We start from the raw sequence: 25,069 nt of genomic DNA on the forward strand, positions 1-25,069 counted from the left end.
TTTTTATATATTCAAAAATATTGATTTAATTACCATTTATAATATATTTTAACGGTATATATTGTGAATTTTCAAAAGTATACATGTAAAAAGAAACTGTTATTTAATAATGTTTACAAATAACTTATGCTAGTTCAAATTCAAATACAACTAAAATTGTTAAAGAATATTTAATAAAAAAAAAGTAAAAGAATAGTAACTACAATTTATAAATAATCATAAATTTTTAAAGAGATGAAATTTAAAACAAAACACTACATCAAAAACTAACACCATTTTGAATAATGGTAATTACATAATAAAAGTCTCATAATAAAAACGATGTCTAAAAACAAAATTTTAAATGATTATAATTAATTTAGGAAAAAAATGGTTTTTAAATAAAGGTGATTTTTTTAAAGTAAGCTAGAAATAGCAATCTAGAAATAGCTTAAATATTTTATAATGCTATTTATTGAATAGCATGGGAAAAAAATAAAAATAAAAGGGCTAAATCCGTAAATTTAAGAGAAAACAAGGGCATTTCATTTACATGTGAAAAATAGAAATTTAGTGAAATATTCTTTCCAAATATCTCACTTTACGCGCCCACGCACTATCAGATCCTGACCGTCCAAGGATTAAAGACAATCAATCTTGTCCGTCCATTCTCTCCACACCGACCCCGAAATCCACGGATCCCAGAGCACATAGCTGAGTTTCATCCGTTGGATCAAAGATCGACGGATGTGATCCATCGTACGACTCGCAAATGAAAGTTGTAATTTTTCTAATTCCTTATTATTTTTTTTTGGGCGTAAACCCTCGGTCTCGTGAAATCGACGAAACCCTAGCTGTCTGCTGGCTCTCTAGGGCTTGGAAATTTCCTAAAAAAAGGAGGAGAAATCGTATGATTTTCAGAGGGCAAGGAGTGTGATTGAGTTGGAGATCAGTTCCCCCATGAAATTTTGTTCAGATCGGTGGTTTTTTGGGGAAATTTCAGCCAGGTATGTGTTTTTTTTCCTAAATTTTTATTGATCTGTTCGATCTTGTTAAAAGTTGGATGGGAGAATCGGGTTTGATCGGTTTTCTTGTTCCCAGGGTGCGATTTTTGATCGATTTGAGATCGTATGGTTGTGATTTTGGTGTTATCTGTGGATTCAAGGTGTGATCGGTGGCTTATGAATGATGGAAGATGATGATTTGGGGTTTCTGCTGTATGTCTGCGGATTGAGAGTGTTTAAATGGAACGCCGTGTAGAGCAGTCTGATTCATCTGATAATTCCAAAAAAAGTCGAGATCTTTGGATCGGCATAGTTTATATATTGGGAAACCGAGGAGTTTTTGTGAATCTTAGGGCTAAGAACTTGGCGGTGGGCAGTGGTCATGAATCTAAGGATTTGAGAAGGAACAGGAGGTGTTCTGCATTTGTGAGCAGGGTGCCCTTTCCAGTTGAATCATGGAGGAAAAGGGCAGGAAAGAGGTGTTACTGAGTAGTTTTCATCCTGCCTCCAAGCGGCGGCGCAATCATTTGAATGTCTCATTGTTGAAAACAAATGGGTTTGTTTCAGGTGTCAGGAGGTGGGAAAAATCTGGAAAAATAAGAGTAGTGCTTTGCATAATTCAAGTGGTTTGGATCAAAAATTCACAGAGTTTGAACAATGAGACTACTGTACAAACATCGGATAAACAGGAGCATCAGTCTCTCAGTGCTCGGGGCTTGTTAAATTCACATGGTCTGGGAGATAGTCTTGTGATTCCTAAAAGGCCTCGAGCCACCACAAGACGTAAAAAAATTGAAAATCTTAATAGCTTAAAGAGGTCCCCAGGGAATTCTATCAGCAATGGCAAAGCAAGAACTGATGCCCCATCAAGCAAATCTCCAATCAATATATTTCCATCTCCTCATGCACCGAATGGCTATCTGAAAAACTGGACAGTAAGCAAAAATAGTTGTTTCAGAAGAGATGGTTCTGTTCCTAAAAATAAAAAGATGAAAAAGAGAAACACAATAGGAAAAGAAAGAGGTTGGAGGTTGAGCGAAAGACCAATGTGGAGAAGGAAAAGCTTGGTGACGATGAGAAGTTATCTGGAGGCCCTGTAGAGGATGATGAAGATAACCTTGAGCAGAATGCTGCCAGGATGCTTTCTTCTCGATTTGATCCAAGCTGTACTGATTTCTCAGGGAAAAAAATGGCATTGTCTTTGAAATCTGCAAAGGGCTGTTCTCCATTGAAGCAATTTAATGGTACTCTTAAGAGTTTGTGTTCGGAGACTTCTTCGGTCAGTGCCGCAGGTAGAGTGCTGCGCCCGCGGAACCGAAATAGTAAAGGGTTTGCTAGGAAAAGGCGCCATTTCTATGAGGTCTGCTCTAAGGATATGGATCCTAACTCCTTGATTAAGCAGAGGATTAGAGTATTCTGGCCTTTGGATCAGTGTTGGTATTTTGGCTTGGTAAAGGATTATGATCCTGCTAGCAAGTTGCATCATGTCAAATATGATGATCGAGATGAAGAATGGATTGATCTACAAAGTGAGAGATTCAAACTTTTGCTCTTCCCAAGTGAAGTTTCTCGCAGTTTAAATTCTCATAATTTGGGTTTGGAGTCAAAGCAGAAGACCGATCAAAAGGATGAGGATATCATTGATGACAATTGTATTGGCAACTTTATGGAGACGGAGCCCATAATCTCATGGTTGGCTCGGTCAACTGGTTCTTTGAAATCATCCCCACAAAGGGTCTTGAAGAAAAGAAGAGCCCATTTTCTTAATAATATTAGGCCATCTACCTTGTCACGGAAGATGAATGTGAATGCCGAGCTGTCTACTATCACACCCAACAAGTCAAATTTAAGCTCTGCTGTTCCTCGGAATTCCCTTGATGGAGAAATTGCTGGTGCATCTCTACTCAACAACATCACTCGTTCTGATGACAGGAAGCTATCGTTTGTTTATACCAGGAGACGCTTCCGGAAGAGAAGTAGTGTTTTGGATGGTTTGCCTTCTCAGGTTTCTTCCTGTGGTAATTCAGCTGGATCCTTTCACATTCTTGCTTCTGCTATGGACACTGTGACAGCATTAGAGAAATGGCGCCTAACCATCACCAAAATTGGACTGAAACAAGTTTCAGTAAAATTGTTACTACCACCTCAATGCATTCATGATCTTTCATCTGAACTGAGAACCTGTTGGCTTAGCCATGCTGATTATGGCCTTCACTATGGTAAACTTATTCAGGTATCGCCAGTGGTACATATGGAAATAATTTTTGTTGATAATGTTCTGGGGTTGAGGGTTGTATCCTTTGAGGGATGTTTGCAGTGGCTATGGGGTTTTGTCTCTTTGATTATATCTGCGTTTCATGGCCAGAAGCATAAGAAGCTTGCAGATATGTTATTGCCATCTACTTCAATTGGGTTTAATGTCTCAAGCTTACATGATCGAAGAAGGCATATTGTTTTTGTTCTGCATAGCTTTCTTCAACTAGATAAATCAAGATGGGAATATCTGGAATATAAACTTAAACATCATTGTCTGAAAAATGATGGGGTTACCCATTGATTCTTGTTTTAATTCCAATCTTAAGAATCTTCCAAGCAGTTGTGGGATGATCTCCACCACAGTGATGAGTGACCCTGCACGCAGATAAGGTATATGATCATTTTGCATATGTTATAACTCGTAGAAGGGAATCCTCTAATTGATATTTGTGTATTTTGAGATGCTGTCTTACTCAAAACATGCGTTTTGTTTTTTTGTTTTTTTGTTTTAAACATTTTTTTTGTTGGAATGATGTGTCTCTTGACTTATTTGGGGTTGTATTGGTGTCAGCATGATATGTTGCTTCTCTTTTGTTTCATCTTTATTTTATCCATATGACAATTCTCTCATATTTTCTTCATCTTGATGATATATCTTATCATGGCAGATGTAGAGGACAAAGAAACAAAATAAGTTCAATCAAGTGAACAGAAAACACCATGGCAGGAGTTTACATAATACCTATTTCTCTTTGCAATTTAAATTGATAGAATTTCAACCTATGTCTTTGATGAAATAAATATTTGGTTTACCTTGTTTTCAAAGTTCTTATACTCCAGTATGTAATTGCTACCCTTAAAGTTGTTTAAGGAATTAAAAATCGAACCTGTCCATCTAATCTGCATTGCGTTATAAGTAATTCTAAATTATCTAGAGAAAGTTTGTTATCTTGGGGATGTAAGCTTGGCTAAGTTGTATTTTATTGTTTATGCAATCTGAGTCATTCTGCCAGAAGATTACTGAAGCCTTTGTAGACTATGTTTTAGCTGAAAAGGATAAGGTAAAGGTCATCTTTTGTCTGTGGTCTGTTTACTTGATGGTATTTCTTAATATCTAATTTGACAAAAATATAACTGATTAAAGCAATTCTTCTGATTTTGGGCTTTTTTTCCCATCAGATTGCCTTTGGTTGTGCTTGAAAGAGCATTTTCTATATAATTAGATTGTTATAAGGCGAATAGAGCAGTACCTTCATTAGGATTATGGAACTTATGGCAGTATCCCTTTCTGATTGTGAATTCACATCTTCGTGTCTTTTTGGCAGGACTTATCTGAGAGGCTGTGCTCAAGAATGAACCTTTTACTCAATTCTTTCCAGCAGAAAAATGAGAAGCTTCCTCCATATGCTTTTTCATTTGCCGAGTCACCCTACTTGTTTCTTGGCGTGCATCTCAAGTTGTTGGTTCACAGGAATATGACTTCTCTTAAGCCTAAGAAGCCTTCTGCCATGGCATCGAAAGAGTTGGCAGAAATTGATGTAAAGTCAATTAATGATGACTGTTCAGCTATTGAGAATTCTCTAGATGGAAGTTCAGAAATGATGCTCGAGAATTTGGGTTGCTCTTTGGCTGCTTCCAGCTCTGGAAGGCTAGATGATAGCCATCCAACGGGAGAAACAGATGCTTGCTCGGTCAGCAGTGGTGGTGACCAGATGAAATCCAATCACAGATCCATATCCAGTGGAGGGAAGATTACCGGAATTTCTATTGGCCACTCAGACACGAGGAATGACTGCAATGAGAATATTGAAAAAATTCAGAGCTTATCATCTTCATGGATGGGTGATAAGAAATATTCTTCTTCATCTCCTGACAATGATTTTCCTCCAGAAAAACATGAAAATGGGTGTGATTCTTGTTTGAATGATACCAATCTACATATGCAATCATGTGATCAAGGGAAAGAACAATCTAATGAGGATATGCAAGCTGCATGTCATGCATCTGATATGGCTTGGGAGATGAATGCCCTTCCTGTAAATGTATCGAAGACAACTGCTCCACGGAGCATATGGCATCATAATCGGCTCCCTTCAATTTCACCTAACTCTTGTCAACGTTCAAGATTGTGGACTGAAGACTTTGTCTGGGATAGCTTTGCCAGTGGCTCTAGGAAGCCTCGAACTCAGGTCTCATATTCACTATCCTTTGGAAATCGTGAGATTGGTTCAAGACCCCGAAGCCATAACCGGAAGGCAAGACCTTTTAAAAAAATTAGAATTGATAATGAGAAGAGTGTGCCTCATGCATTGGGAAGTTTTCACACCTATTTTGCTTCAAGAATTTGTGATGCAAATGTTCTGGTGACATCTGGGGATAGAGGCTGGAGAGAATGCGGTGCTCAAGTGGTTCTCGACTCTGATGATCAGCATGGTTGCAGAATATCTGTGAAATTTTCTGGGGTTACAAAGTATGATCACAAAGTACAGCAGTCTCTCCAACCTGGATCTACAAATCGCTTTACACATGCTATGATGTGGAAAGGTGGAAAAGACTGGACTCTAGAATTCACTGATAGGAACCAGTGGTCCCTTTTCAAAGAGTTGCATGAAGAATGCTATAATTGGAATATTAGGTCTGCTTCCGTTAAGAATATTCCTACCCTGGTGTTCGTCTGATTGAGGATGCATATGAAGGTAGTTCTGATGTGCCCTTTGTTCGTAGTTCACCAAAGTACGTTCGGCAAGTTGGTACAGAGATTGACATGGCCTTGGATCCTTCTTGTGTGTTATATGACATGGACAGTGAGGATGAGGAGTGGATATCTGAGTTCAGACTTTCATTGGATGACTCAGGGAATAATGGGTCAACTGAAGTCACAGATGATATGTTTGAAGGAATCATGGATATGTTCGAGAAATTTGCGTATGCTCATGATTGTGATGAGTTCACCGAAGATGATATTCAGGAATTCATGGCTGATGGTGGGCCATTGAACATAACTAAAAGCTATTTATGAGCACTGGCAGCATAAGCGACGGAAGAAAGGTTTGCCTTTGATTCGTCAGTTTCAGGTGATTTCAGATCTCTAAGCTTATTCATGTTTAACCGCTTCAATTTGTTTGTTATTTTCTTTTCAATTTTTTTAGGTTAAAAGCATCGTGTCAGATATTTTGTATTCTCTATATTGACATTGGCATTTTCCTCTTAGAGAAAACTGGCCATTCTTTATGTATATATATAAATATTTTTAAATGGTGTAGATTGATAAGAAGTCACATTAACGTTTACATGTTTGTAAGATAGGAAATTGTTCCTTTTTCTCATGAAGTATGGTTTCACAGCTTTTATTGAGCACCATCCTATTATTCTTGTTTTCTATTACTTGGATGATTGATGCACTAAAATTTCTGTTATTCTACTGATTTCAACTTCTCCACTAAACCATGTCTTATATCATTGCCACCAAACCTTTTCTTCTTTATGTTTGTTATCTGTGATAATCACAGCTAACTATTTTCTATTTGCTCGTGTAGCCTCCATTGTGGGAGCGTTACCAGCAACAACTTAAGCAGTGGGAATCAGCCTTGAGCATAATGCCCAACTCTTTAGATGGATCCCAAGATAGAGGTTGTTCAATTGAAAAACCAGCCATGTTTGCTTTTTGTTTGCGTCCAAGGGGCTTGGAAGTACCAAACAAATTCTCAAAGCAAAGGTCTCATAAGAAGTTTATGTATAGTGGGCATCACAATTCCTTTGCAAAGGAACAGGATGGCTTGCATGTGTATGGTAATATTGTTTTTCTTTCTTTATTTATTTCTTTTGTTTCAGTATTTAATTTAAATTCATTTTTATGCATTCTGATTCGCCTCTACATTTGCCCTTCAGACAGAAAAGTGAATGGAACATCAGCTGGAGGAGAGAAGGATTTGGTTATTGCTATCCCAACCTATGAATCTTCTGATTATTTTCATTCACGGCATGCTTTATCCAGTTTCTCCCCAATGGATTCCCGAAAGATGGGATTTTTGATGACTAATGATGCTTCTGAGAGAAGTCAATTTCCTGGCCTTCACAGAAATAATTCAAAGAAGATAGGATTGTTGGCATCTCCTAGGGATCTTCAAATGTTGCCTTCTCATAATCAGAAAATAAAGAGAAACTTTGCTTCACGGTGGAGTGCTGATATGCCTGAGTGGCCCAGCCGAACGGATTCACATCTTGAGGAGTTTCACAGGCATCGAGCTGATATTGATGAGTTTAGATTACGGGATGCATCAAGTGCAGCTCAGCATGCAAGGAACATGGCTAAGCTCAAAAGAGAGAAGGCCCACAGGCTTCTGCACAAGGCCAATCTTGCCCTTCACAAAGCCACTGTTGCTCTTATCACTGCAGAGGCAATTAAAGCATCGCAGAAAAACTTGATTGGTGATGGTTAGGTCTTAAATGAACTTGAGGAGTCTCAGGCATAAACAGCTCACATAAATTAAGGCACATGGTTCATCAGTTTGATGGCTAAAAGCGTATGCGCGGAGATTGACTAAGTCATCCCTTTTTGGGATGGAACTGTTGATACAACATGAACTTTTGACACATAGGTACTTTTGCAGAACCAGATAAGTCATTTACGAGCATTTTCTTTAGCAATTCTATTTAGTTATTTTGTGCTCTGTGCAGTCACCCCATTAGATGGACCTATTACTCCATTTAGAAGTCTTATGTAGTTTCTTGTTTTGCTAATTTTTGTACAGAAAAATTTCCTTCTTACCTTACCTTTTTTTCTTAATGGAAATCTTTTGCCGATACTGCATTTTTTTCTCGAAATACTATCATTCTTCTTGAGACTTCCTTCATTTCTATCATTGTGAGATTCTATACCCATGTAAACACATTTACTTGTGGTGCAAGAGCTGCTTGGAACTTAACGGTATATATTCTATAATTGTATTCATCCTCCACAAGTATGTTGGATGATTGCATGTGTCAGAGAAAAACGTCCAATTATACACTTGATTCCTAATCATTGTCAGAAATCAGTATGTGGATGTTCTAATTGTTAAAAATTTTAATTATACGACTTTCATTATTGGAAGCCCGTCGTACTATTAAAGCTTCTATTTTTGCAACTTTTTAATTATATATGAGGTATGCATCTTTTTCGCTCCCCTAGCTATGGTTCTTTTGGCTGATTCAACCCCCATTAGATAAATCTGTGGGTTTCTATGTTGAAGTTTATGCAGTTGATGTTGTTCCTCTTATTAATTCATGACATCCATGTAGCTTAATTGCAACTTAAATACATTGTTGTCAGTGATGTCTACTAACTTGTATCTCTTAACAGCAGCAATCAGATGTTATCGCCCGACTTTTCTAGTCATCTGCATCTCATGATGTTTGCTATTTATTTCTTCCGAACGTTTTGTGTATTATGTATTTATGATCGAAGGTTTCTAGCTTTGACCGTTCTCTCTATAAATACTGCTATTTGTTATGTGTTTGCTTGGACCAAAGGGCTTAAGGATCATTCTCATGGTTTAGGTATATAGCAAAAGAAGATGGTAAATCTGAAGATGTGGCTCTTTATTCCTTGCTGTTCAATTGAGAAGCTGGCAAAAACTTTTTACAGTTAACAGCCATATTTTGACTCCAACTTTAATAGGATCATGTTACATTGTTGCTTGTTATTGACAGTAAGAAAGTTCAGTTTTCTTCTTGTCAAGGATGTACATGGAGAAAATTTCATTTTCTTTCTCCTTTTCATTTCTCTGTTGTTAGTTCTTTGGAAATATAATATGATTATGATTCACAAGTAGGTTTGTATGGTTTGGCCCCTGTTTCATTGGTGAATAACATATGTAAATTATTCAGTTTTGCATGTCTCTAGTCTACTTTCAGGAAGAGTATATGTAAGTAAGGTTAGTCTTTTATTAGTAAAATTTGGAAGTATTATGTGTGAACTAAATGTGTGAAAGATGCTATATCTACATTAAATTTTTATTCTATTATTGTTTAAATAAATTTAAAAACCAAAGGGATAGCTATGCATCTACATTCAGTATTCTCTGTTTTTTCTCATAACAACTGTAGCACCTTCTTTACCTTTTCTTTTGCAAAGAAAATTAAGCTGAAGCCATGAACGCTTCATCATCTTTGTGTAGCATTTTTACCATACAAAAAAGTAGTCAAAACGACAGATAAATATGATGGTGCATCGGTTAACGATCTTTTAGAGATTTATTATATAAAGCAGGCTAGACCAACATGTGTAATGAAGAGACATTTTTTTATTAAGCTAGTTGAAGAGATTTTTTTTTTTTAAAATTTTATTTATCTTTCAAAAAACGTTAGATGAAGGTGATGTTTCTTCCACCTAATATGTGTTACAGTCATTCGGAGTTGTAGGCATAGTATGGCATTGTGTCTTGGAGTAGTGTGAATTTGTATGTTTATTTGGAAAGATGCAAAATAAATGTTATTATTATTATTATTATTATTATTATTATTATTAATCCATCTCTTTCATTACCCATGCCGGTTATCTTCCAAGCTGGATAATTAATACAAACAAAAACAAAAACAAACAAAGAAATCAATTACAAACAGAGATCATTTGATCTTTTCAACTAAGACTTTCATATTAGCATCAGATGACTCTCCTCCACTAACAGCCTCCAGAGCCTTATCTTTCCACATCTTGGCCTTTCTTCTTATCTCAACACCCTTCTCTCCATCCCCCATCACTAACTCCAAACACCTCACAAGCTCTTCTCCTTTAACAACTCCATCACCATCACCATCACCATCACCATCACCATCACTCCTCACTCCACAACCCCACAAACTCTCCACCAACTTGGCATTCATCCCTTGATCTATCCACTGAGGCACACACACCATTGGCACTCCGCACGCCAAACTTTCCAAAGTTGAGTTCCATACACTATGTGTCACAAAACATCCAACAGCCTTGTGAGCCAACACTCTCACTTGTGAGCACCACTCCACCATCATCTCATTCCCATCCTGATCATCATCTCCTTCAATCTCAACTAGTTCTTTCTCTCTGTTATCCTTTCTCAAAACCCATAGATATGGTCTCTTACTCTCCTTCAACCCTTTCACCATCTCCTCTATCTGCTCCTTCTTCATCACTGACATACTCCCCAAATGATATATACACCACTGATCCTTCCTCCTTACTATCCAACCATTCCATGTACTTCTTCTCATCCTCTTTGAAAAGATAACCAGAACTAGATGAGTTGGTTTCTTTTGGTAAAAGTCCAACAGGTATGGTTTCAATCTCAGCACTAACTGAAACTAAAGCATCAGTTTCCCATTCCTTAAAGGTGTTTATCAACACTCTAGGCTTCATATTCCTCTCTTGTTCTCTATCCAAGATCTCAAACATTTCTCTCATTAATTGCACAATGGAACCGAAGTAGTTATCATAATCAGTGACGGTGAGAAACGGTGACAAGTCTTTGATTTGAAGGGCCATTAACCCCGGCAACCAAACAGTGAATGAAGGTTCGCCGGCGTGTGCTTGGATGAGACTCTCAAAACCATGAAAGAAGTGGTAATACGTTGCGAATATGGTGGCTGCTTGTATCCAATAGAAGACGAAAGGGATGCCATGTTGGTTAGCAATGTCCACCAGCCATGGTAAGAAGACGATCACCATGCATGTCACCGGACGGCCACCGGCGGCGAGGTCGTTAATGAGTATAGAAACGTCGTGTTGAGTATTTGTTCGGAAGAGTGAGTGGCACTCCTTGGCATGCATGGTGCCATGTTTGTTACCTTCTTCGTCGAAGCCATCGGAGAAGGGGAGGTAGGTGATTAGGCCATCGTTGAAAGCTTTGTCGGAGTTGAGGGTGGAGGAGAACATGCGGCGGTGGGCTGAGATGGTGGTGGAGAAGGTGACGGCAACGCCGGTGGTGGTGGCAAGGTGCTTGGCGAGGTGCAGGGTGGGGTTTATATGGCCTTGAAAGGGGTACGTGATGAATAAGAAGTGGGGTTGATGGTTGTCCGCCATTAATGGTGTTCTTGAGCTTGAAGATGAATGGGATGTTTTTGTTGAAAGCTAGAGCTGTATAAATAAAAATGAAGAAGATGATGAAAGACTGACGTTGGTGATGACGTATGGTTTTTAACATATCAGTACTTTGGATTTAAGAGCTTGGTTGAAAATTGCGTAAGAGCAATTGCTGCTAAAGCAAATTAATGGAAGTGGGGAAAGTGAACCTCCTTATCTTAGGCTTATTTTGTGGCGGACATAACCTTGGATTGTTTCATTGATGATAATATGAGATTTAGTAGTTTTGAGAATAGTATGAATCCAGGTTATCCATTGAAGGCCAAAGCCCTTAGCTGCTAAAATCTCAAGTAGTAAATTCAAGGCCAAAGTATCAAATACTTTTGCAAAGTTTACTTTGAAGACATATCCAAGTAATTTCCGTTTTTGAAGATTAAAATTACTTCTTGAACTGCAATGGTATTATCGGCAATACATCTTCCTTTGATGAAGCCAGATTGAGGTTCATCAACTAAAATGTTGATGACCGACTTAGCCTACTAGCAAGGATTTTTGGAAATGATTTTCTGAGATAAAAATTGATTAGGCTAATGGGTCGAAAGTCAGAAACTTCTGTCGGTGCATTTTTCTTAGCTAGCTATGAGCACAATATTAATCCAATTTAAGCCTTCAAGATTAATATGACTGGACAAAACTAATCTCGAAGATCAGAACCAAGCTATCTTCTTGGAAATCCATTTACCTTTCTCTTGGTGGTCGATCGACCACGCTTTCAACTCGGTCCTTTCTTCAATTCCCACCTCTCTGGATGTACGTCTTCAAATTACCATCACGGGTAATTAAAGAGATAGATAAAATCCGTAGAGATTTTTCTTTGGAAGGGTCCGGGATCTTGGTTCCAAAAGGTCTCCGACTTGTTGCATGGGACAAAATTTGTCGACCTCGTAGTATGGGTGGATGGGGTATTCTTAACCTTCACTCCTTCAACAACGCTCTTCTTGCCAAATGGTGGTGGAAAAATCTTTTTCCGGACAACAAAGGTCATTGGTCAAAAGTCATTCATCTAAATTACCGAGTAGAGGTCCCCTGGACCTCTATTTCACTCTCCACCAAGAAATAAATCCTTTTTCTGGGCTGGCATCACCCCTATTCTTCCTGCTTTCAGAGCTTGCACTTCTAAATCCATTTGCAATGGTGCCTTTACCTTTCTCTGGTTCGACAACTGGCTTGATGGCCGTGCGCCAAAAGACATTTGGCCTGACCTTTTCAATATCTGCATGGCACCCTGGATTTCAATTAGACATCTCTATCTGAACCTCTCTTCCCTCGAATCAATTTTTAGTGAGGTTTCTTCGGATGCTCTTCAATCTCTCTTACACTCACTATCTGATTGTTCTTCTCCCCATGAAGATAGGAGCACTTGGACCTTGGAATGTAAAGGCAGCTTTTCTGTTCATTCTTTCTACAAAATCCTTATTGATGGTGGTTTGCGCACTCCTTTGTACCTTTCCTTCTGGAAAGTGGACTGCCCCAGTAAGATTACTCTCTTTTGTTGGCTTGCTAGTGACAATAAAATTCTTACTCTGACCAATCTCGCTAAGAAAGGATGTAACTCCCTTATTGGAACGGACACTTGCGTTTTATGTTCTAAAAACTCAGAAACTGTGGATTATCTTCTGATTCATTGTGACTTTACCTCGAGAATTTGGGCTTTCTTCATGAGTACTCTGAATCTTCATTCACTCCCAAATTCTACTGAGCAGATTTGGTCCACTTGGATTTCTTCTCTGGATGTGCGTGTGCGCACTTTTTGGGACCTTATTACCAGAGCAATTTTCTGGAATACCTGGCTGGAAAGGAATAATCGAATTTTCTATCTTACCTTCATTACTATTGAAGTAATTATTTTTAAAATTTCTCATATGATATTTAATTGGTGCTCTGCAGCTAATGACTCAACTCAGCAAGTTCCCAATGATTCCATTCAGTCTGTCAAGCGCTCCCTCGACTTCTTGAGCGCCAGATCTGCAGGCCTCGCCAGCGGCTCGACACAACTTCATCGTCATGAGTGACTCTCCTAGGTTCCGCTGAGCTGACCTCTGCTGCCTTTTGGTGGTCTTCGTCTCCTCAGCTCCTGGTCGTGGGTCTTCCTTTGGTTTTTTTTCCATTTGTTTTTTTATTTCATTGGTTGTGGACTGTCACACCACTGGTGTAGTGTCCTTTTTGTTATGTTTTCTCTTGTTTTTCTTTTTCTTTAGTCTTTCTGAGTTGTCTGTTGTTGTTTTCTGTTTTTTTTTTAATAAATCTATGGTTTATTCATTTTTTTGTCAAAAATAAAAATAAAAATAAAAATAATAAAAATAATGATAGAAGTACATTATCAAAGATAGATGATGCTCTTCTACCGATCACTAAATAATATTAAAAAAAGAAAAAGACTTGTAATCTAGCTGAGTTGACAGAGTCTTCACAAAAATTCTGATTCTATTACATTTTTTATATATAAAATCTTATTCTATTACATAGAAAAACTAACAAACATAAAAATAAAATCAATCATTAAGAAATCTTTCGAAGAAAAATTGTTTAGATTAAGAGAAGACGATCCACCTTCACTCACAGCCTCCGAAGCCTTGTCTTTCCATATCTTAGCCTTTGTCCTGATCTCAACACCCTTGTCTTCATCCCCCATCACCAACTCCAAACACTTCACAAGCTCTTCTCCTTTGACAACACCATCACCATCAACTGCACTCTTCACTCCACACCCCCACAAACTCTCCACCAACTTCGCATTCATTGCTTGATCCGACCACTGTGGCAAGCACACCATTGGCACACCGAACGCCAAGCTTTCCAGCGTCGAGTTCCATCCACAGTGCGTCACAAAGCATCCGATTGCCTTGTGTGCCAACACTCTCACTTGTGAACACCACTCCACCACCATCCCATCTCCTCCTTCATCAATCTCAAGTAGTTCTTTCTCTTTGTTATCCTTTCTCACAACCAATAGATATGGCCTCTTGCTCTCCTTCAACCCTTTCACTATCTCCTCCATTTGTTTCTTATTCATCATTGACAAACTTCCGAATGATATATACACCACTGATCCCTCCTCCTTCTTGTCCAACCACTCCATGTACTTTTTCTCATCCTCCTTGAAAAGATAACTCGAACTGGATGAGTTAATTAATTTTGGTACAAGTGCAATAGGTATGGTTTCAATCTCAGCACTAACTGAAGCTAAAGCGTCAGTTTCCCATTCATGGAAGGTGTTCATCAACACTATACGCTTCATCCCCTCTTGCTTTTCATCCAAGAACTCAAATAACTCTCTAAACAAACAGAGAAGAGCGCCATCTAGGCTATCAGAGTTGATGGTTCTAACTAATGAAGGCAAGTCTCTGATTTGGAGAGGCTGCAACCCTGGAAAGCAGACGGTGAACGAAAGGTCGTCGATATACGCTTTGATGAGACTCTCAAAACCATGAAAGAAGTGGTAGTACGTCACGAACACGCTGGTGGCTTGTATCCAATAGAGGACTGAAGGGATGCCAAGCTCGTCAGCGATGTCCAACACGCAGTTTAAGAAGATAGTGTGTACCATGCACGTCACTGGCCGACCACCGGCGATGAGCTCGTTAATGAGGATGGAAACGTTGCGTTTACTATTTGTTCTGAAGATTGAGCGGTACTCTTTGACATCCAAGAAGCCACGTCCGTAACCCTCTTCGTCGAAGCCATCAGAGAAGGGGAGGTAGGTAATGAGGCCATCGTTGAAGCCTTTGTCCGAGTTGGGGGTGGAGGAGAACATGCGGCGGTGGGCGAAGACGGAGGTAGAGAAGGTGACGGCGGCGCCGGTGGTGGTAGCGATGTGCTTGGCGAGGTCGAGGGAGGGGTTAATATGGCTTTGCATGGGGAACGTGATGAATAAGAAGTGGGGTTGAGGTTTTTCCGCCATTGATAGTGATCTTGAGCTTGAACATGAACGGATGGCTTGCATGGGAGTTCCAGCATGTATGATATGATATGACATGATATATATATATATATATAATGGAAAGGGGATGAAGAGTGACGTTTGTGATGAGTTATGGATTTTTTTTTTTTTTACGGTGTTTTATACATATTTTTTTCTTAGTTTTAATTTCATGAGCACGATGTTGCACGATACATGATTTTTTTCTTTTTAATGGCGTGGGAGTTCCGGCAGGTATGATATTATATATATGATTAATGAAAACTGGGGTTTTTTTTTTTCATTTCATTTTGAAAGAAGTGTTCTGGAGTGCGAAAGTAGGAGAAATGTCACTTTATTTAAGTGACAAAAGTGATATTACTTTAATAGTTCTAGTGTATGTTTATCAGAAAATGATAATAGAATTCAAAATTTAGATATATAATAAAAGTTTTATAAATTTGATAATGAATTTTTTTATAAAGTGGCTCATCTACTTTTTATTAGTAGGTAAAACCATGTTGGGTTAGATTTAGTTCCAAAATTTATTTTGGACATGTCTATTTTTAGGATTTATTAATACAAAAAAAATAGGGGTAACTCACATCACTTTCTCGAATTCTCCCCATTTCAATTCAAAGGGACAGGCCTTAAATTGTAATAAATAACCATATGCTTTTAAATTTCCCTCATCCATCTCCACCAATCTTGACAGACTGTCCATCCGAGTAAATGTGCTCTTTAATGATGCTGCTGCATGCTGTTTTTCTTCCTTCTACTTCTTTTTTTTCTCATGTAAATACATAGAAATAAGGGACTTCTTTTTTTCTCATGTAAATACAGAGGGACTTCTTTTTTTCTCATGTAAATACGTAGAAGTAAGGGACTTCTTTTTTTCTCATGTAAATACATAGAAATAAGTGTAATTTTAAGCAGTAAAAAGCATTACATTAAAATAAAAGTAGGTGTAGGTTCAAGAGCTGGAAGCAACTTATCTCAATCAAAATTATAAAAGAGAATTGATCTCTCATTTTTTTTTCATTTGACAAGAGAAAATGTATTAGTAACTATGGACCCCTCCTCTCTTATCAGCATGTTTATGTAATATAGCTCAAGTGAGGAATTCCCGGTGCATTTCAGAGTTTCCATCCCATTAGCGTCACCATGTCATCAAGATTTAAGGTTTGATTTTTTTTTTTTCTTCTTCTGCACTTTGTTCTTTTTGAAGAAGCTGCAAAAACGTGGAAGTATTGCAGGGAGTGTTGTAGCAGTAGTGACCAAGGTTGAGAGGAGCTATTCTCCTTTAACTCATTTGTCAAGTGTTAGAGGTAGGTGGTTTTGCTTCTTTTTGTTTCCTTTGGTCTGTTAAAACTTTAAATAATGCAAATTTTTTTAAAAGGTAGGAGTAGTTTGGTATGAAAATTTATTTTTGGAATGTCTTTGATAACTATATGTTAATTTGATTTGATTAATGTTCATCAACAGTTGATGCTAGTGGAAAGACAGACATTGATGAATATAGAATACTCATAAGTTCTCAAATCTAATGTCTTCGGTAGAAATTTGATAAATATATCGAGTATATAACCTCAGATAAGGTGAAATTATCATCTTTTTAAAATCTTATCGATTGCATTTGAAATGTTTGATGAAATTATTTACGGAATGAAGCAAAGTTTGAATATTTGTATTTGATAAGGAATGAGAAATGACTGAAGTTACTGGAGTGAATGTTATTTTTGGGGGAAGGAGCTCGATGAGCTATTTTATTGAAAACAAACAGAAATTACACAAGAGTTTAAAAAAATTATAGACCAAAGCCAAAAACAGAAAAAAACAACACAAACAAAGACAGAAAAAAACAATGAACACAACAAAAACCAAAGATTACAAATTAAAGAAAAATTACAAACTTATGCCAGACTTGAGGACTTGCTTCATGAGCCAGCGCGGGAGATCCTTACCCTGATGAAAAAGAGTGAGAGCATGAGAGTTAACTCCATGAATCGCCAGATCGTTAGCAACAGTCATCCATGCCTTCGGAATAATGCAAACTCGTGGGAGATCAAAACTGGAAAGATAATCATGGTTCAATCGCCAAGCTTGAGGATCACTGCCATTGTTAATGATGTTGAAGAGTTCAGAACAAGCAATGAAGATTGTTTTGACTTGGAGGTCGGACGCATGAAGGCTGCCCAGTGCAATCAAAAGAGCTAAGGATTCAGCTTCAAGAGTTGTTTCTGCAAAATTTTTACAGCACCCTGCACACACAAACTGGGAGTTACAATTAGTAAGATTAAAACCAACACCATGAGCATTGGACTCTCCATTACTCATAGAAGCAACAAAAAGATAAGGCCCATCAGTGAAGGAGAAATTGCTTAGAATGAGTTGCTTGCCAGAGTTAAAAGTAGAAGATTGAGAAAACTCCCTGACATGATTAATTGCCTTGATAGGAATGGAATGGAAGTCAGGAGTTTCATGGCAAAAAAATAAGATTACACCGGGTCTTCCAAATAAACCAAGAAGTGACCACGATTATGGACTGAACACGCAAGTCATAATCAGGATTGTTCGGAGACAGCCAACTGCCAGCTGAGAACCCATCATGAAATACAATTTGCTTACCAATAGCATTACTAACCTGTTGGCAAACAAGCTGTGTCTTGGGACAAATGTTGAATAGGTGCTCAGTATTTTCAAAGTCAAGATTACAGAATTTGCAAAAGGTTTGGGCACCCAGATTCAACCTGTAAAGATACTCATAAGTTTTAATACCATTATGCAGTAGTAACCAAATGAAGTGTTTGGGTCTGGGAGCAACAGACAAGCGCCAAAGGTTGCCCCAACCATTCCAAGTATCATTATTACCAACCGAATTGTTAAAGTGGGCATAAACCATAGAGGTCAACTTATGATTTTTGGCCTTGGGGAACCAGACCCATTTATTATAAGGACAAATGCTCACCCTATTGAAATGCAGATAATCAAAATTCAAGTAATCACCAAAGATGGTGCGCATCAAAGTGATATTCCAGCCATCATCCAAAATCAAATCAGACATACTCAATTGATCACAATCCACATGCATATTAAGGTAGGTGTGTTTAAAAGCTAAAGGAATTTCGAAGTACCAAGAATCAAACATTATATTGGTAGCAGTAGGATAAAATTGATGAAGCCAAAGTTGAGGTTTAATAATATTAGCGTTATGCCAATGACCTCTAAAAAACCAAGAGCAGTTTGCAGGAATAGTGTCAGCCCAAAAGTTCACTAGCCCATACTTATTGATTAGAATGTCCACCCATATGGCATCATGGTGATTAAGATAACTAATAACATTTTTAGCCATTAATAAGATTTTGGATGCACACAAATTCCGGATCGAGAGACCCCCCTCAGTGCGTTTAAGTGTAATATCTATCCAACTAACAGAGTTCATGCCTTTTTGATTGCCACTCTTAGACCAGAAGAAAGATCTAGTAGCCTTAGTGATTCCATCAAGAATTGTATCGGGTACTGGATATACAGACAAATAGTACACATGAGTGGACATCAAGACAGAGTTAATGAGAATTACTTTGCCAGCCATTGAAATTTGGGTATGTTTCCAAGAAGAAAGGATATTTTCAGTTTTAACAGTCATCTTGGAGAAACTTGTAAGCAATAATCTCTCGGGAGAGATTGGCATTCCAAGATAAGTAAAAGGAAAACTGCCAATTTTGTAACCAAGAATAGAATAGATGCTCTTTTTGAGTGTAGAGTTAAATCTGGATGGAAAGTAAATATTAAGGTTTTCAGACCCGGACCGGCCATCGACCCGGAGAAGAGTAGGGGTCAGGGGTCGAGTGGTTGAACCGGGTTGAACCGGGGTTGAACAGGGGTCAATAATTTTTATTAAAAATAATATAATTTTTAGTTATATATAATTAAAAAAATTAAATATTGAAGAATAAAAATAAAAAATAAAAACATGATTTTTAAAAATTTAAGCGAGTATTTTATATAAATAAATATTGAAGTACACCACATTAAAAATGTAAAATACACCCAATAACATAATAATAAACTAATATAAAATTAATTGAAAAGCATAAAAATATTCACAAGGAAATACATAACTAAAAAAATTCATTAAAAAATTAAAATAAAAATATTCCCTTGGTCTCTCTCTTTCTTAGTTTTATAATTTTACATTATAACCCCCAAACATTAATATATTATAAAAATAAAATAAGAATTAAAAAAAAATTGGCGCAAACCCGGGTTGATGACCCGGCCGGGTCACCGGGTCACCAGTTTGATCGCCCGGGTTGCCGGTTCAACCCCGGTTTTATCAAAATCCGGTTTTATATATTGAACCGGACCGGTTTTAAGGCCGGGTCCGGGTCAACCCTGTCCGACCGCCAGGTCCGGTCCGAGTATGAAAACACTGGTAAATATCAGATTTAGATTTATTGGCACGTTGACCTATGAGCTTACCATATATGGACATACATAAATTGATATTACGGGCAGCCTTTCTAGAAGCTGAAGTAATAAGAATTAAATCGTCCGCATACATAAGATGATTGAAATTACGACTAAGGGGAGGAATTAAACCCAGGAATCATGTTCTATTGCATAGCAAAGTTAAGAAGTGCAGTTAAATTTTGCGTAACAAGAATAAACAAATATGAGAAAAGAGGGTCTCCTTAGCGAAGACCTCTGGAAGAATTAAACCAGTCAGTAGATTGCTTGTTGATTAACAGAGAAAAGGAGGCAGACCTAAAGCAAGTTTTAACCCAAGAAATCTATTTGTTAGGAAAATTCATCCGATAAAGAGTGGCAAGAATTGCATTCCAACTCAGTGTATCATATGCCTTTTCGATATCCAGTTTCACTAACATCCTAGGGGGGTATGCAATCTCTCGATCCATCGAATGCACAACTTCTTGAAGAGTGATAATATTATTGAAAGGATTCCTATTAGCAATGAAGCCACATTGCTCTCTTCCAATTAACCGAGGCAGAACAGATTTGAGCCGATTCGATAAAATTTTAGAGATAATTTTGTAACAAACATTGCAAAGCGAGATAGGACGATAATCAGAAACAGTTTTGGGATTAGGTTTTTTAGGAATGAGTGTAATGTAAGTGAGGCCCCAAGAATTAGGGATGACAGAATTGTTAAAGAAGTAAGAGATAGCATTAAAAAGAGAATCACCTATATCATTCCAAAAAAAGCAATAAAATTCAGAATTGAAGCCGTCAGGGCCAGGACTCTTACTTGAGGGGAGGGATTTAAGAGCCTAATATACCTCAAGTTTGGTAACCTCCTTTGTAAGAGCCACACCATCGGCAGCCGAGATCAAGGGAAGATCAGAGGGAAGCGCCTGAAAAATATCTATGACCGAGTTGTCCGAGGGATCACCCCTAAAGGTTCATATAAAAAAGTTATCGAACACTTTCTCTATGCCTTTCGATCGATGAACAACAACTCCAGCATCATTAGTAATGAGAGGAATGGAATTAACATGATTGCGACAATGAATTGAATTGTGAAAAAAATTAGTATTGAGATCACCTTTAAGAACCCACAACTGTCTGGCACGTTGAGCCCACTTTGTGGAGTTTTTTGCGGTGCAAAAGCGATGAAGACGATTATATAGTGGAGAAAGAGCATTGTCAACATAAGTTATATTACCATTCAAACCTTCTAACGCCTCGCCTCTAGAATTTCCAACTCCAATTTATTGATCTCGGCCTCAATGGAATTCGGATCCCTCGTTCTTCCAAGCAATGAGATTAGTCCGAGCACGAGATAATAAAATGAGAGAAAGCATGCAAGGGGTTAGAATGAGGTTTGAGAGACCAAAGTCTCCCGAACTACATCATGAGCGATCGAGATATTCAAGCCAAAAATTATCAAATCTAAAAATTTTCTTTTTGATGGGCACACGAGGGGTAAGAGTAAGAAGAAGAGGGGCATGATCAGAGAACAGCCTGGGGAGGTGTTTGATAATATAAGAGCCAATAAAGTCAATACTTAAGGAGTTAATCAAACAACGATCAAGCCGGGCCCATTTCCTAGCATTACCCAATTGATTGTTGCACCAAGTGTAACTAGAACCTGCAAAATTAACCTCTATAAGATTATTAATAGCTATAAAATCAGAGAAAACTCGAGCCTTGCGACGATAATAAATAGGAGATCCTTCCTGAAACTCAGAGAGAGAAACAATTGCATTAAAATCACCTATGAGAATCCAGGGAATAGAAACATAAGTAAGACAGGAGAGCTCAAACCAAACATCAGACTGCTCCTGAATACGTGTGGAGTTGTAAATAGTAGAGATAATCAAGGACTCGTTCCTGCAGTTAGTGATTACTAAGTGTAAAACAAACCTGGATCGGACAAGAGGAGTGACTTTGCCAATATGTCTTTGCCAAGCCACAATGATCCCTCCGGAGTAACCTTCTGCAACAATGGCAACCCATGCCCAACGCTTGCTAAGTTTGGAGCAAAACTTAGCGAGTCTACCGTTATCAGCTCTGGTTTCCACTAGACAGAAGATAAGAGGCTTGTATTTCTTCATAAAAAATTTGATACGAGAAAAGGTATCCCGGTTTGAGATATACCTCTGCAATTCCAACAGACAATATTAGTAATATTAGTGAATAACATGTAAACAAATTGGATAATGAGTAGAACACCAAAATCAACAGGAACTAAGAGGAAGAAGAAGTTGAGAAAGAAACAAGGACAAAGTCCTCTTAATGGGAAGCACCCAAACCCAGAGCAGCCTCAACCCCCTGATCCATCCGGCCTTTCTTATGGATGGATTCCGGATGCTGAGATACCCTACGAACCAGGGTTTCCTTGCGAAGTCCTGACTGAAATTGATCTAACGTCATGCAATCATCCGGTTCGTCTGGACCTTCATATTTAGACATCTCACTATCTTCATCCTCACACTCAGTTACTGGAGTGAATGTTAATTTATCTTAATTTTGATAAGTTCATTGTTTAAAGTAGTCATTTTGATCAACAATTGCAGTAAATGTTTTTCTTAATTTTGATAAGTTCATTGTTTAAGGTACTCATTTTGATCAACTATTGGTGTGTGTGAAGAGTGATGCAGATGAACTTTGACAACTTGTCCTCAATTTCCTCTAACTTAGCTAATTCCTTTTAGGACCTAGAGAGTAGATGAAGGAGACTATAATTTAGCGTGATGTCAAAATTCAATGAGATGGAGATAGATCTAAATTTTAATCAGAGTTTGTGATATTGATATTATAGGTTTTACCAAGTTTATATGATTTAAATTTGTAATTAATTGAAGAATTATTTTATATTTGTTTTATTTTATTTTAAATTGACTTTTTTAAATTGGAAAGTAAATAAAAGACTACCTACAACTACGTTAATATATATATATATATATTATTTTCCTTTAGTTATGTTGCGATTATCTCTTTTGTGTAATATTTTTATGACAGATAATTATTTTTTAATAAAAAATGCGCGAAAGGCAACCCCTCCCCAAGGTTAGCCTCACTCTATGGCCCATAGCATACATATGCCATAGCAACATGCGCACATGCTAATCTCATATCACATGAACTCTTGCAAACAAATAAAACATGCATATATATATATATATATATGGCCATACGTTCCTTGAGAACGTCCCTAGTTTTAAATTTGAGGGATGTTTTTCATCACAACCGTTGATTCCTCATCTATGGATTGTGATGTTTTCTCATGTCTCTATACACAAACTTTTCCCTAATGATCTGATCCCTCCCTCCGAGGGCCATCCCGCACTCCCAAGCTCCTCTTGTCGCCGGCCTCGTCCTCCATCTCCGCCAAGTCCATCTCACACTACGAAGCTCTTCCCTTCTTGTCGGCCTCATCCTCCCCTGAGCCAGCCCAATACTACCAAGGTTCTCCTTTCCTGCAGGCCCGTCCTCTCTGGACCGCAAGCCTTTCCTTGGCTGCCAGCCCCATCCTCCCCCATCCATATATTTCTACTTTTAATTGGTTAGTGAATTGAATTAGTATATATTTTCAATTTTTTTGTTGATGTATGAACTAATGCCAAGGTTTTTCAATAGATCAACTTTCAATATTTGTTAATGATTGTGAATGCCAAAAGATGTAATTATGAGTGTAAAACTTGAAAGAAATTATTTGAGCAAAATATGTTAATTATATTCCAATTTTCAATTTTTGTTAATGATAGTGAATGCCAACGATGTAATTGTGAATGGAAAACTTGAGAGAAATTATTTGAATGAAAGATTATATTCCAATTCTTGAATAATAGTGATGATAAGCATTCCTGAAAAAGAATACAACATTTATTTTGTGTCTTTTTTAATGAACATATTTTGCTTTCGAATTTTATTTGTAATTAATTAGATGTGATTTTTTTTCTTGTTTCCACTATATGTTTATTTTTATTTTTATTTTTTTTGTCTATGTTAAATTATAGGTGATCTGCAAGGTAATGTCGAGGTTTTTTTTTTTCTTTTTGATTATCTATGTTAATCTATGATAATCATAGTTTGAATAAAAGTAATTTTCTCTCATTGTTTTAGATTTATTATTAATGGTCAAATTAGGCTTTTGAAAATTTTTTGATATGCTTTGATATATTGTAATTATTTGTATTTTTCTTGATAGAATGTCATGGAGAATATCAATGATGATGATTCCATATTTGAGAATATTGATATTGATTTGAATGAACTCAATCCGTGCGGGTTAAATGAAGAACTAGCAATTAGTCCACAATCTCAAGATATACATGAATTGGCAAGAACTCCATTTGTTGGTATGGAGTTTCAAAATGAGGATGAAGCATTTCGATATTATTTGGATTATGCAATGTCTCAGTGCTTTGGAGTAAGAAGAGGTCCATGGTACCGCTCATCTTGTTCTCAACTAATTACATGTCGGCACTTTATTTTGTGATAAAGAAGGAACTAAGTGGATGACAGACAAAAGGCAAACGGGAAAAGCTATTCAAAGACGTAGAGATACAAGAACAAATTGCCAAGCTCGGATGATAGTGTCAAGAATGAAGAATGGAGTATGGACTATAAAGACCTTTGATGATGTGCATAACCATCTTTTACTATGCACTCCTTCCAAGGTGAAGAAGATCCGGTCTTACCGCCACATTAGTGAAACATGTAAATATTTGATGGAGACATTGCATAAAAGTAGAGGTTGACCAAGCCAAATGTATCGAATATTGAATGAAACACTTTCAAATACGGAGTCTGCATTAATTACTCGAGATGACTGTTCAAATCATTTGAAGGGAGTTCGAAACAATAATATTGGGCAAGAATGCAAGGAAATTGTTAAGTTCTTCAAGGAGAAAAAACTTAATGCCGATTTTTTCTTCTTTGATATGGAGTTTGATGAGTTTTTTGGGCAGATGGAAGATCTAGAATGGCATACTCGAATTTGGAGATGTTGTTGTGTTTGACACAACTTATCAAACTAATAGATTTTTGTTTTCCCTTTGCTCCTTTTTGTTGGAGTCAACCATCATAAGCAATCTATTCTATTTGGTTTGTGCTCTAATCGCGGATGAAACACAAGAAAGTTTTTTATGGGTATTTTAGACATGGTTGAAATGTATGCTAGGGAAACATCCACAAACTATTATTACTGATCAAGACTTGGCTATGGGGAAGGCTATTACAAAAGTTTTTCCAAATTCTAGTCATCAGCTTTGGACTATGGATGGAGAGACATTGGCTACATGCTCTTGCAAGAAATTTGAGAGAGAGAGGGTGTCTTGTGTTGTTATATATTGAAAATATTAAAAA

The 25,069-nt window shown here is 37.4% G+C and overlaps 2 protein-coding genes and 1 pseudogene across 2 annotated transcripts; 1 reads left to right on the top strand and 2 right to left on the bottom strand.

Annotated features, from left to right (window-relative positions):
• Positions 1–1,438: 1,438 nt before the first annotated feature.
• LOC120281260 lies at positions 1,439–7,966 on the top strand. The gene is made up of 8 exons (XM_039288127.1): positions 1,439–1,931; positions 1,973–3,528; positions 4,253–4,339; positions 4,565–5,874; positions 5,964–6,178; positions 6,249–6,313; positions 6,776–7,028; positions 7,128–7,966. Exons 1-8 carry the CDS (start codon positions 1,439–1,441, stop codon positions 7,676–7,678), a joined length of 4,530 nt encoding a protein of 1,509 aa, XP_039144061.1. The 3' UTR covers positions 7,679–7,966.
• Positions 7,967–9,709: 1,743 nt separating this feature from the next.
• Positions 9,710–11,306, bottom strand: LOC120281394 (annotated as a pseudogene).
• A 2,489-nt stretch (positions 11,307–13,795) lies between these two features.
• On the bottom strand, positions 13,796–15,279 carry LOC120281261 (cyanidin 3-O-rutinoside 5-O-glucosyltransferase-like). The gene has a single exon (XM_039288128.1). It carries the CDS (start codon positions 15,236–15,238, stop codon positions 13,796–13,798), a length of 1,443 nt encoding a protein of 480 aa, XP_039144062.1. The 5' UTR covers positions 15,239–15,279.
• Between the last annotated feature and the right edge of the window lie 9,790 nt (positions 15,280–25,069).

This window comes from Dioscorea cayenensis, chromosome 17, assembly GCF_009730915.1.
Source record: "Dioscorea cayenensis subsp. rotundata cultivar TDr96_F1 chromosome 17, TDr96_F1_v2_PseudoChromosome.rev07_lg8_w22 25.fasta, whole genome shotgun sequence".
Lineage (NCBI taxonomy): Eukaryota > Viridiplantae > Streptophyta > Magnoliopsida > Dioscoreales > Dioscoreaceae > Dioscorea > Dioscorea cayenensis.

Excerpts from the sequence above, each read along its gene's own strand:
- LOC120281260 (XM_039288127.1), top strand. The coding sequence starts at position 1,439 with ATGGAGGAAAAGGGCAGGAAAGAGGTGTTACTGAGTAGTTTTCATCCT. Across the intron at positions 1,932-1,972 it reads CTGGACAGTAAGCAAAAATA|ATGAAAAAGAGAAACACAAT; the intron begins GTTGTTTCAGAA and ends AAAAATAAAAAG. Across the intron at positions 4,340-4,564 it reads TGTGGTCTGTTTACTTGATG|GACTTATCTGAGAGGCTGTG; the intron begins GTATTTCTTAAT and ends TCTTTTTGGCAG.
- LOC120281261 (XM_039288128.1), bottom strand. The coding sequence starts at position 15,238 with ATGGCGGAAAAACCTCAACCCCACTTCTTATTCATCACGTTCCCCATG.